The sequence below is a fragment of the Podarcis muralis genome, chromosome 4 (assembly GCF_964188315.1).
Source record: "Podarcis muralis chromosome 4, rPodMur119.hap1.1, whole genome shotgun sequence".
NCBI classification, from domain to species: Eukaryota; Metazoa; Chordata; class Lepidosauria; order Squamata; family Lacertidae; genus Podarcis; species Podarcis muralis.
Genome location: NC_135658.1, coordinates 53,421,833 through 53,435,461, shown reverse-complemented (window position 1 = coordinate 53,435,461; position 13,629 = coordinate 53,421,833). Strand labels below are relative to the sequence as shown.

At 39.9% G+C, this 13,629-nt stretch overlaps 1 protein-coding gene across 1 annotated transcript in view; it reads right to left on the bottom strand.

Annotated features, from left to right (window-relative positions):
- Positions 1-79: 79 nt before the first annotated feature.
- The window catches only part of SON (SON DNA and RNA binding protein), a 36,432-nt gene continuing 22,882 nt past the window's right edge, over positions 80-13,629 (bottom strand). Inside the window, 5 exon segments of the mRNA XM_028727078.2 lie at positions 80-864; positions 866-997; positions 1,988-2,103; positions 2,700-2,768; positions 4,798-4,945. Coding sequence (XP_028582911.2) covers positions 691-864; positions 866-997; positions 1,988-2,103; positions 2,700-2,768; positions 4,798-4,945 — 639 coding nt within the window. The 3' untranslated portion in view covers positions 80-690.

Genomic DNA, 13,629 nt, shown 5'->3' with positions numbered 1-13,629 from the left:
GGAGTATTCTGCAAGGTAAAACAAATTAAGTAAACCATTTGGTTCACTATAAACAGGACAAATTGCACTAGACAGTAAATAAGGAACTTGTGCTGCTTTATTGACCAAGCCGAGTACAACAACATCATTCTACATCCCCATCCAGTTATAGCTGAAAATTCAGTTACCACAAATGTATACAATCAACATCAGGCATTGTGTTTGACTCAAATTACAGTTTCATGTTTCTTCTACCAAACATGCAGGCAGATAAATTTATATTGCAGTTCTTATTTCTGTTGCTGGATGTGCTTCATTCTCACAAGTGTAATTTTTTTTCTGAGCTAGACAATTTTGCTAGACTCAATGGCATTCGGATAGGGGGAATAGCAGTAGTTAGCATCATCCAGCAACCGTATCCATTTTCTCTTTGCAGATAAAATAGGAGGGCCTGGCACTTGTCTAGCATGAGCTACCAGTCATTGTCATTGTAAACTTAAGACTACACAGCTTTAACAGAAAGTTTACCAAAAACTATGGGAACTGCATCATGGTACAAAACAGTAAAACTTTAAATTTTATATTGAAGGTAAAGATTGGTTGAGCTTTAAAACAAATTACAGATAACTCCATAGTCATGTGTTTGGATTTTTAGTAATTTAAGAAATGATGGCATCACTAACATCGATATACATACCAAAACCATGTGATTTAAATATTTTCCATGTACAAAAAGAAAAGCCTGAAGGTGTCTGTACAGTTTTTACAATGAGCTGCTAATGTATTTACAAAACCACAAAAGAGAAATATCCTTTGCGTAGAATAAAAATATCTAGGATGCCAATATAAAAACAGTTGTTTAGTTGTGTGAGGCACTCCTGAAGCTGGTGGCATTAGCCAAGAGCTCCTTTGGTACGAGTCCCAATGCCTGCAGAGCCACAGTTGCGGCCATGGCTTTAGCATGCTTCTTATTAGGACTGACACTGTTAGGCTTGTATTCAATTCCATTGACCAATACCTGCAAGACAAATAAAAAGAGGATGCATGTAAGACTTAAGCATCACATTTCTCCTTCCTACTGAAGACTAAAATTTTAAGGCCACACCCCTCTCTTGGTTTCTTGCATACCTCCAAACCCAGGTGCTGTCAAGGAGTTATCCCTCACATCTGAGCCCAAGCCTAAGGCTTGTCCACAAAGTTAAACAATAGGACTCAAATTGTTCATGTGACTTGCAATCTATAATCTCTTGATAAACACCTTGGTTTGGGTAAAAATAATCCTTCTGATGTGGTCAGCACAATTTCTTTGGGTTGGATACAAAGATTCCCTTCATCTAATGGAAGATCTCCTTCCATCAGCAGAAGGGAACCTCCAGGTTCAACCATTTGTTTTCATGTGACGTGAGGTGTCATCTTAGGCCTTTGCTGCGTGAAAAAGGGGCAATTCCTCTTCCCGTCTGCATTTTTTTGTAAGTGATTGTACTGAATTATATTTTTATACCTTCCGTCACTTTGGGTGCTCTTTTTGTAGATAAGTTTTTAAAATGAATTATCTAAATCAAGCAAGCATTGCAGCCCTACAAAATAAGCAATTTTCTGTCATCTTTCAAAATAGTCCACTAACTTCTATGTCCAGACAGTTTCACGTAATCAAAGCCTGAGTTAAAAACTGCAAACGGGGAAACAAAGCAAAATGCACTTTCTAAAAAGGCAAGTATTTGCTTTGTGGGCTCAAAATGCAAGTTTTGAAATTATTATTTATTAAGGACCTTCCACATATGTCCCAAGCAATGTACAAAATATAATAAAAAGTTACAAAATAGTATACAAATAATAGAAGATGAGGTTAAAAAGAAAACAAAATGGACACTTTGTTGCTGTGGTGGTTTGGAGCCATGGGAAGAGTAGAATAGATCAACATTCCTTTTGTGCTATTGTAAGCATCCACTTTTAAGTGCTAAAATTAATTTCTAAGATAACTGACCATTACAAGAACATTCTAGCTTACCTTAAAGAGAAAATGCTTATTGTGTTCAGGTCGATTATCGTTCACCAATGCGAATATGGGAGGCAACCATCTTCGTTTGTTACAGACTTCCAGCAATGCAGAAACGGGATGTTTGCCTTAATAACAACAGGTTTTGTTTTAGAAATGTAGAAATACCACAATTAACAGAATTACTAATTCTGCCTCATTCATACCAGGTCAAACGCTTTGTCCATCTGGCCATATTCTCTGCTAAGGGGGTGGGTGGGAAACGCTTTTGGTTCGAAGGTCACATATTCCTTCATAGATAACCTTCCAGCAACCACATGCCAGTGGTGGGCTTGGCCAGACACTGGAAGTGGCTCTGACCTTTTCACAGGAGGCCACAGGCCAGTCATGCAAACATCACAGGTTCCTACACCCACACACAAACCTCTCCAACCTCAATTCAGGTAAGCCAGAGGCATAATCACAGTCAAGCAAAGCACTTGAGAGGTGTGGCCTGCAGAGCAGACATGGGCTGGGAGAGTCCCAATAACTGGATAGAGACAACTGGTGGGCCATCTTTGGTCCCTGGGCCTAAGGTTCCCCACCCCTGGTGTCCTGACAGCAGCTCTCCCGGGTCTCTGCTACCTGACCTTTTTAACTGGAAATGCAAAGGACTGAACCCAAGACTTTCAATATTACTGTACCCATGAGATATGGTCACTCTCCTTGAATTTTTAAGTCTCACCTGAAAGATCTTTCACTGCGCTGAAAGGTCCATGTCTCTTCTGTGTCTTTTCTCCCACCGCAACCAAGCCTGAATAAAGCAAATTAAAAAGTGTGTTTTCATAAGCTACTGAAACCTGGTCTTTTAAGCCAGCACTGTGGGACTCTCCAAAGCAGGAATCAACTGGTATAGCTGGCAACCACACCTTACATACTCAGAAGCCTCTTGGGCAGGCCAAATGCACTCTTTAAATCTTAGATAGGGTTTCTTTAGTATCAAAATACCTAGTAAATGCTCATACTATGAGATGTGGTGGTAATGTAGTTACTGGCCCTTGGCTGGTTCTGAAACCTGTAAGCTCAAGTGCTCACACATCAGATGTTCTCTCTAGTACATCCAAATATAAATGCAAGTCCTGACCCCATTTGGAACAGTGGAACAGTGTACCACAGAAACTGGTATTCTTGAATTCACATATCAACGGGAGCAAACTTTGGCTTTTATTTCAATGAAAGCCAAATATTTAACAAAACCATAGCAGATGACATAAATTTCCAGTAAACACAGGAATGCAGACAACAAAGTCCACAGCAGTTTTTTGTGTTGTTGTGTTGGTTTTTGCAGAGCTGAACAACCTACCCACCATACAATTACCACCCAAAGACCCATCTAGTCTACTGTTCTTTACTCTATGGGAAGCCCACAAACACATCCCTCTGCTCACTGGTGACCCAACACCTGGTATTCAGAGGCATGCTGCTGCTAATAGAGGCAGTACAAGGTCATCATGCCTAGAGGCAACTGATAAGACATCCTCCTTGAAAGTATAAGCTCCTTTTAAAGCCCTCCAAGTTGGGGGCATTACTATATCCTCTGGCAGTGAATTCCGTATTTTAACAGGCAAGCTAGTTGGGCCACACAACGTTGAGCTATAGAAAACCATGAACATTTTCAAGCAGTAATTTTCCATTAGTCATCAAATGACTTGGGTCATAACTTTCCTTCAATAAACAGAACTCAAGGCTTTCCCACCTCTCCTCTGCATTCCCCCACGGCTTGGAAAAGAAACCTGTGAGGGTATGAGAAATCTTCCAAGATAGGCTGGCATGCAGCACAGAAGACTAGAAGGAAGAGCTTTTGATGAAAAATGTCACCTTGTATAAGCAGAAATGCCTTCCGCTTGCACAAGAGCACATTGAGATCAAAACCAATGTTTTTATTAAAATATCCTTTCAAGTACCAAACATCCACTATATTAAGTACAGTCTTCTTAGGGGTGCCATCTTCAATTCTTTTAAGTTTTTACTGAAGCTGTAATATTTATATTGAACCAAGCGGAACTAAGATATATAACATCTGTTGAAAGGTATACAATTATTGGAAACCAGCAAATAAATTTCTTTTTATATGTTAGCCGGGAGCTGGTTGAAGTAAGAATAAAACAAAATTCATGTTTTAGAATACTGCCCTGGCCCAGACCTTTGTCAGGCTTTACATTCCATATTTGGCCTCAGCAGGAGTAGTGAAGCTACCATACAACGTAATGTATAAAGCATTCAAAATGTGCCCTTGCCTGTATTAAGTCAAACTAGAAATTAGTACAGAGAAAATGTTCTAGGAAAATAGACAGTACATAACATTTTTACGTAAAAATGGAACTACTAAAGAAAAATTAGGCTTGATTTCTGGGTCAGCCACTCAAGAAAGAACTGTTTAAGAAATGGGAGTTAGATCATTTTGGTACCTTATGGAAAAAAGCAATTACAGAGACTTCTGATCTTCTGCATCACTTTAAGAGGGCTCTTTCTGTACCAGAGAAGCAATGACCCAGATACAGAAATTCTTTCATAAGGAAGACATCATTGCCGGTATTCAGCTGCACACATCTGATTCACTCAATCCCTACAACAAGCAACAGGCACTGGCACAGTATCGTTTCATGTGGTATGTATTGTACATCAGAAGTGTTGGGATGAAAGTGCTGAATGTAGGGTACCAAAGCCTTCCTGGCTTACACCGGATTTCTATTCAGAACAAGAATCCTCACAAAGGCACCTGTTTCCCCAATGGACTGGGACAAATCAGTATGAAGTTGTTAACATCAGAGAAAACAACTCACCTTTCCGATCAGTCTTAAAATCCACTAGAATTGGTTCCTTGTTTCCTTCTTTATTTTTACCCAAGCCTTCTCCTTCTCTCCATCCCATTTTCCTCATGAGTTGGGCTCCCATTCCTCCAGTTACAGGGGCAGCTCTCAGAAACTGATCCTGCCCAAAGAAAAAAAGTAAAAAGGAACCCTTCATTTAGCACTCTGGAGGAAAACTACAGAACTTTCTAAAGCTTCTAACTATTAGCTATCAAAGAAATAGGCATGTATTTTTTACATTACATACACTGAAGAAATCTACCTAGACATATTCTTAAAGTAAAAGTTTCAATCAGTAAGTGGAAATATAAATATCCACTGCTTATATATACACATAATATATTTTACAAGCATTTTAAATAATAGCACTTTGGTTCCAATGCATCTCTTCTCATCTTGTGGAAACATTTAACTGGCAAAATGTGTGCCATGTATACCTAGTTACTGAATAGAAAAAGCAAACATTTACACATACTTTAAATATAAAAAAAACAATTTCTCCCACTTTATTACACAACTGTATGATCATTTTCCACCTGAAAATCCCTGTGCATGATACAAGCAATTCTTTAAAAACTTAGCCACACAACTCAACAGTAGCCTGTGACAACTGCTTCTGATAACCACAAGAGTCATATTATTATTATTAAATGCTGTAAGATCAAACATAGGTTTTAAAACATTTTATCAGCTTTAAAGTACTTTTAAAAACTCCTTAAATTTTTACGTACCTAGGCCTCGATGGCCGCAGTGTTGTGAATAGTAGGGCTGGCATTGACCGTGGCAAGAAGGCAGCTACAAGGCAGATTTGGCCCTGAAACAAGTTTCCATATAGAGGGGTGAAAGTTCACAGGCTATTCTGTGAACTATCATCTCTCTTTTCTGCCCCACCCAATGACCCGACGCAACGAACGGCTTGTGTTAATAATATACATTGGTAGCATCAACACAATATATTATTCTCACGTTCTCTTTTACAAAGGCACAAAGCTTAGTATTTGGGTATCAACCTACACATCAAGTATTTCTTTGCTTTCATTCTACATTCCATTCATTTTCATTTACTGAAAATAGATTGCAAAAGCAAATGAAGAGTACAATCTTCCTTATGATTTCCTCTTCATGGCAGACAATTATGGCACACACCCAGTTCAATATGAATCCCCATATGGTGATGTTAAGAAACCAAAGAGCAACATTTCCAGAACATGTGTGACTTCAGTTCCATAGGCATCCTATGCCCATAATATAATTAAAACTGCTCCCTTTAATCATGCAATAATTGGATATTACTCCGGGGGGAAATGCTCTGGTATAAGGAAAGGCAAAACTGAGACAGATATTACCTCTCATGGAAACGTTTTGACTGGTGCAAGCCATGCAGTTTGTGTACACAGAGACATGTTAGCTGTTGCCAGTTACCAACTGCTTTGAGTTGAGGCACCTAGAAGGGCATTTACTTACTTCCATTTTCATCCTCCCCTCTCCTTTCCAGGAACCTCTCATTAGAAAAGGGCAACCATGCAGAGGATACAAACCCCAGTCAATGTCACCCAGGGCTCCGACTCCTCTTTTGCACCTGCTTTGTAATGATAGAATGTTCATCAACAATGTCTGGTTCATCACCAATGTGTATCCAGTTCACAAAGACGACAGAGAGCAACTTTCTGACCAAGGTCTTTTGAAGGTTGCAGGAACCTCTCATATACTTTCCAAAATCATTGGGTGTGCATGTTTGTGCGTTACAAAAATAGCCCTTTCAGGTGTAAAAGCAAAAGAACACAATCTTTAATGGGTATTTTGCCTAGAAAGGTGGGATATGAATTTTAATAGAATTAAGGGTTTTAGTCAATTGTCTCCCACTGCTCATAGAATGCTCTTTGCTTCGGTAGATGCTTCCATTAACAGAAGAGGGAAGGAAGTGGTTTTTTTCAAAAAAAAAATCTTTTTCCTGAAGCTGCTCATGCCATGTCCCATGGCTGTTCAAAAGAGTCTCCCAACCCACTAAAGTAGACTGGGAGGGGGCGTGTTGTGGAAACCACCCACCCCCACCTCCCTTCATAGAAACCTGTGCTAGTCAAAGGGATACAGCTGGCAAAAGTTTTAAATGCAGTTCAGCTCTGAAAAGCACCTCTGAAAAAACGGCACCCCCATTCCTAATTGGCTGGACGGGATAGTCATAACAGATACATCCAGATACATTTTATGATGAAATCCAGATGAAAACAGTAGTGCTTAGGCTACATCTGTACCCACTTATTGCAAGCCCCACTGAACTCAATGGGACTTATTTTTAAGCAGGTGTGTAGGCCTGCACTGCTAAGTACTTAATAGTGCATTGAGGTGGTATTTATTTCAATGGGACTTCAGCATACCTTGCTCTCTGGATAGTACCTCACAACTCCTTATCAAATGCAGCAGAGTCAAGGAAGCTCATTCTGTTAACTAGATATTTACCACCCAAGCAAGCCTCTAAAGTCCCACAAGTTATTTCAGAAACTTTTCTAACGGTAGCGATACGTAGGTTTCACTATCTAGATGGGAGAAAGAATGTTTATTATATACGGCAACTGCCAACATAGTAAAGCAGAATGTCAGGTTTATACGCCACCATAATGTTTATAGACTTTTTATAAGCACAGAAAACATTATGTGGAAACTGAACCACTGCTTGAAGTGATAGAAACACAATTCCATTTTGACATAATTCACAGTGTCACTAACCCTTCTGTTTCAATCTGTTCCAAAAATTCACACAAAAGTACTAATTGGTATAGTTAGAGTGTGTGGTATAGTCAAAGTAGGATTAATTTCCGCTTAAGTAAAGCTACCGTTAGCAAGGCCAACAATTTGAATCATGTGGGGAATGTCTAAAATATTCTAAAAGTTAGATATAATTAACAGCAAGATTAATTTAAAAGCAAATGCTTAATAGAAGCAGCAAGAAAGAGCAATGGGGAAACTGGTACTTTATTTTGTTAGCTACCCAAAGGCATTTATGTTTTCATTTGAATATTGTCACTTCTATGGCAATTTACCATGTGTGAATCTTCAAATTTTCCTACGCCACGCAAAACTAGTTGAACTTTAGGTCTTTTACCACTAGATGGTGCTAAGCTATTTCCTCTTCACGAGGTGGGAAAGGGCTGATAGATTCATCTTCAATTTACAGGACAAGGAACTGAAACCTAATATGCAGGACCTAGTGATAAGAACTGTGTGTACAAGGAGAGGAGGGAATCGACACTGGCACACAAAAAGAAAGGTCCAATGCAATACTAGACTGGCACAAGCAGAGTTAGAAACCAAAGAGGTAAGAAATTACAATTTACCAGATTCATTCAATGCCAAGAGAAGCCCACACAAATGGGAACTCCAGGAATACCCAATCCTGGGTGCAAGGGTGAATACCTATAAGAAAAACACAGAACGGACTACAGTGAGCAGACCAAGTCTGCCACTGATAGTATTTGCAATAAAGAAGTTAAACTTAATACCAGTGCTTTACAGAGAACCTCTTCTGATCCAAATAAATATTTCTCACAGACACCAGGACTCCCCCATCTACAAACATAGTGGTTATTATAGTTTTCTGTACATGGATCAAGGCATGGTAATATGGTACGTGAATTACAATGGACGGCGGCAGTGAAGTTGCCAGGAGTGGAGAAACCTTTGAGCCCAGAGGCCTGATGGGTCAACTTTGGCAAGTGGGTGGGACCTACTCAGTTTTCAATCATCTGACATTATGACATCAGACGGGTAGATGGGCAGTCCCACCCATCTGTCAAGAGTTGACCTGCAGAGGAGATGAAGGAATCAACTGCTCTGCCCACCAGCTGATGGGAGGAACATTCAATCCCGCTCTCTGTAGGGGTCTGCTTCGCCCTAGACCCTAAACCATGGGCAAGGGTGTAATTTGGGGAAAATGGCATTGGCATGCAAAACTGGGCTCCCTGGCAGCCGAAGGTTGGCCTACAGGCCAGAGGTTCCCCATCCTTGCTCTATGCCTGTACTTGTACCTATGGGTAACAAGCCCAGAAGGTCAAGCATGCTGCCAAACAAGCAAAGACGGAGGAGGAAAGCAGCAAGAAAGGTTGCCAGTGCAGTCAAATCTAATAACACACAATCCAGTATTTTGCACTTAGCATAGGTTTTGCATGTTTACTTTCCATAATACACTTCTTCCTAAATTCAGGATGCTGAGATTGGTGTAACATGGCCACTAATGTGAAAATAAAGAATACAATCTTGGTGAATGGATTGGGAGCTGCACAGGGTAGTGAAATTCTAGAATGGTATCCAACAAAGCCATATCCTAAGCAGACCCCCTGAAATCAATGGACTTGTGCAAGGTTTTACTTCAATTAACTCCTGCTTCCTGATCACTAGAAATCACAACCTAGTCCCATTCTGCTTTCTGAGTCTTCAGAAAAGGCACAATGTATTTTTCCAAGCTGTTTTCTGCAACCACAATGGTAGAAACACACCGTTTAGAAAATGCTGAAATTTCCAGGATGCTAATTGCCATATTCTGCATTTCTAAAGTGGGTGGGTGTGCATGTGTGCATGTGTACACACATTTGTATGTGTGCAGACTTGCAGCTGAAACTATTTGCCCTAAAATATATTACCCACAGAAAGCCAACGATTACTTTTGTGACTTCATGAGAAATAGATATTTAACATATTATCATGTTTAACTTGCATGTAGAGAAAAAATATCATGGGGGGTGAGGTACCTGTGGTCCTCCAGCATGCCCAGGTCAGGGATGATGGGAGTTGTTGTCCAGCAACACAACTCACGTTTCTCATGCCTGATGTACTTCCAAGTTAGGTTTTTTGTTTTTTGTACAGTTAGATACATGGGCTACTGCTTAAGCCTCCAGAGAGAATCCTGAATTAGTGAAACAATTTCCCCACTTTTTAGAAACGTATACACCAATCCAACTCCTTAAGAGAAATTAAAACGTCTGTCCTTGCTCACAATTTCCTTGTTTGTTGTTATCACAAAATGCTTACTTTGTTGGAGATCTTGCAATTGCTCTCAGGAAACATTAATATTGGCAGTCACTGATTTCTGAAGTAAGGGAAGATCATCATTACAGTCCAACACCAATGAAGCACTACCCCTCTCTCCTATAATTGTTTCACCTGGGCACTCACAGCAGCACGAATCCTGTTCATTGCAGCAATCACAAAGGTCAGCGTAGTCAGGGCCCTCCAGATCCTGAAGTGGGACACAGTACTGGGACAGGGGAAGCTTCAGAACAGCACAGCATTCAGAACAGCCACAGCATGCAGGCAAACATTCTCACCCCTTCGCCCTCCACTCATTCACAACATTCTGCATCATGCTAGAGCTCTGGAAGGGCTGTCCCCTTCCTTCCAGTAATACCATACAGTGCCAGTTCTCATTTCACAGAACTTTTTCAGTCTCTCGTTTAGCAAACAGGATGTAGAAGAATATTATAAACTTTCTATCACTTGGGGCGCCCAAAGATCTTTTTGTGTACATGGTGACACACTACAGTAGCTTTTCTACAACTATGTCATTATAAAATACAGTTGCTCCCGAACACCTTGGGAGTCAAATGTCTCGGCTCCTGAATGATTTAAAACTGGAAGTGAGCGTTCTGGTTTTCGAAGGTTCTTTCGGAAGCTGAACGTCCAACGGGGCTTCCAGGGCTTCTGATTGACTGCAGGAAGTTGAACGTTTCGGAAGTCAGACGGACTTCCGGAACAGATTCTGTTCGACTTCCGAGGTACGACTGTAATCAATCCAATTGTGCACACAAGTCCAAATACAATATAGGTTGAACAAAAAAATAGGACTGTAGTCCCGAGCACTTACAAGATGTAAGCCTCAGTAGATACTATGAAACTTATTTTTGAGTAAACGTGTGCAGAATTGGACTGTGGCGAGACTCCAGAGAGATACTTTAGGCATTCCCAGTGAAACTTTCTCTCCAGCCCATATCACAAATAGCTTCCCTTCAGTTTCAAAAGAGGCTTTCTATGTGGCATGGAGGACCGTTTTTCCAGAAACAGACTTCCCACAGGCACATGGAATTAGTTGCACAGTTCTTTGAAACTAGGCACAAGTATTTTAAAAGCATTCCCTCCAAAAAGCCTAGTAAGTAAATAAAGTAATCCTAAAGGAAGAATGAATGTCTTGCACGTGTGCTGTGAAGAGTTTAATATATTTGATTTGTGAACTGATTACATCATTGATAATGCAAAACAGAAATAACTTCTGCCTGAAAGTGTTCTTTTCAGAATACTGTTCAACAACCTAATGCCCAAACATTTGATATCACACTACTAAAAGTCAAAGAAATTTAAATAAAACCAAACAACAAATTGCTACTGGGTGTTTTTTTATGTGGCCTTCTTTCTATCCCATGAAGCATATTAACAAGAATATCTCAAGTTAACTCTATAGTGACTGAATTTTGTTATGCTTTGCCAAAACTAATTTAAAGAAATTAAAAATGCAACACTGATGTAATATTTCATTTCTAAAACAAATCACCAATTCTACTTTAGGTTCCTTAATTAATTCACCACAGAATCAAAGTAGTACAATATCTAGAAGACTCCAAAGCACCCCGATTTCTGCGTTCATAGAAAGTAAAGTGAGATATTATTAATCTGGGTAATGATGAATGAATTTGATTTTCTTATGGTTTCATTTCCCACCTCCACTCCCAAAGAAAATCCCCATCATATTCATGTTGACTTGGACACAAGTCCTACTGACTTCACCATGAGATTTACTTCCAAGGAAAAGCACCTAGTACCCACAGGATAAATGAAGAAAGTTCAAATACCGTATTTTTTGCTCTATAAGACGCACCAGACCACAAGATGCACCTCAGTTTTGGAGGAGGAAAACAAGGGGGGGAAATATTCTGAATCTTAGAAGCCAGAGCAGCAAGAGGGATCACTGCACAGTGAAAGCAGCAATCCCTCTTTCTGTTCTGGCTTCTGGGATAGCTGCACAGCCTGCATTCGCTCCATAAGATGCACACACATTTCCCCTAACTTTTTAGGAGGGAAAAAGTGAATCTTATAGAGCAAAAAATACGGTACGTTGTAGAAAAGTATTTTCAACCTCAGGAATTCTACACTGTGGGCAGCAGAGAGATCTTGTCTCCTTTGCATCTCACAGCCTGACTTCCATCACTCAGCTAGAAAGTTTTGAATAGGAAAGGAGCATCCATCTCCTCATAATACCATATTTATTTTTTCAAATGAAGTGACTTTTTGAATAACAAATTCTAGAAAACCTATGAGGAACTGCTTTCCATATACATCTGATTTGCCTGTAACTGGAAAGACTTAAACTTTACAAGGAGTGGGCCCACTGACGGACTTTCCATTAACCCTACGTGAAAACAATTCAGGAACACTCTGAACTTGAAGATGCATGTGAAGATAGGGCCAACTATTACCAGAGAGCATGGCAATTCGATCTCACAGACTTCAGGAGAAATGTTCTACTCAACATTTCTTTGGTATCTAAGGTGATACAGGACTCAGGATACAAAGTGGGGGGGGGGGCACAGGATGCAAACGCCAGTGCTTTGCCATCCCCACCTATGCTTACAATTCAGCAAACTCACATGAAAAGTTCCCCAGCAGGATTCTTCCATGCTCCATGTCCTAGGCCCTCAGTGCTCCTTGCATCACGAGTATACCAATGACTTGGATTTAGCCATAACTAAGCAGATTTCAAAAAGGGCAGAAAGCAATTGTGCCTACAGTACACATGATAAGCTTATATTATCGAGTAGAGAAAATCATTACAGCACAGGAGAACCAATGAGAACTCTTGGTCTGTGAAAGTCTAAGGACAGTATATCCTGTTTTGAGAATCTTAAGCGAAGGAAGTCATGAGCACCCTAGCACTACTGCTATCAGGTGGCATCATCAACAACACCTTGCTCTTGAGCATTTTAAGATGGTCAATCCAAGGTCAATCTCTAGCTGATGAATAGGGCCAAATCCGGGACCATTACTGCTTGAAGATGGACATACCCCCCCAACACTTCTCACTACAAAGGGCAAAAAACCATTATTTGGAACTCGTCAGTTTAAGGATGTCATGATTCAAGAATCATTGGTTCAATCTTCTAGATTTTATTAAAAATAATTGGTGTATGCCTAATTGATACACTACCAATTAAATTATAGCAAGTATGACTTTTTTGTGAACTGTACATGGGTGATGAAAGACAAACACACAATGGAAGCTTCAGCAAAACCTTCGCTAAAATGGCGGCAGCCATTCCATAATTACCCCTGGCTCCCCACTTTTATTTCCACAAAGAAAACCTTTTCAGCAGGTAATATTTACAGATAATAATATATTTACAGTATTTCCCATATAGTTTAATTACAAAAGTGTAAAAGAGTATAGTACATTTTATCAACAGAATACAGTTAAAAAACTCTCTGGTTACTGTATCTAAGCGCTTATATTGACTCAACTACAGCCCATTTTTCAAGCCATCGGCTCCAAGAAATAGTGCTACATAAAAACCAATCAGAGCTTGAAGGTAAAATTATTTCTGTTGGAGGAGTGTACGTGGAGAAAGAATTTTCACTGAGACTGTAAAAATATACTTGCCAAGCAAACAAGCTAACTCCACCCCAGTCTTTTGAACTCTCCAGTACTGCGTAGTCAATTCTGAAACCTAGCTGCACAAATTCTGACTCATAAGTTCAAGGCACCGTTGATGTTTCTCCCTTTAAAGTCATCAAATACACCATTAAGTTCTACAAGCGGGTCGGGGCTTG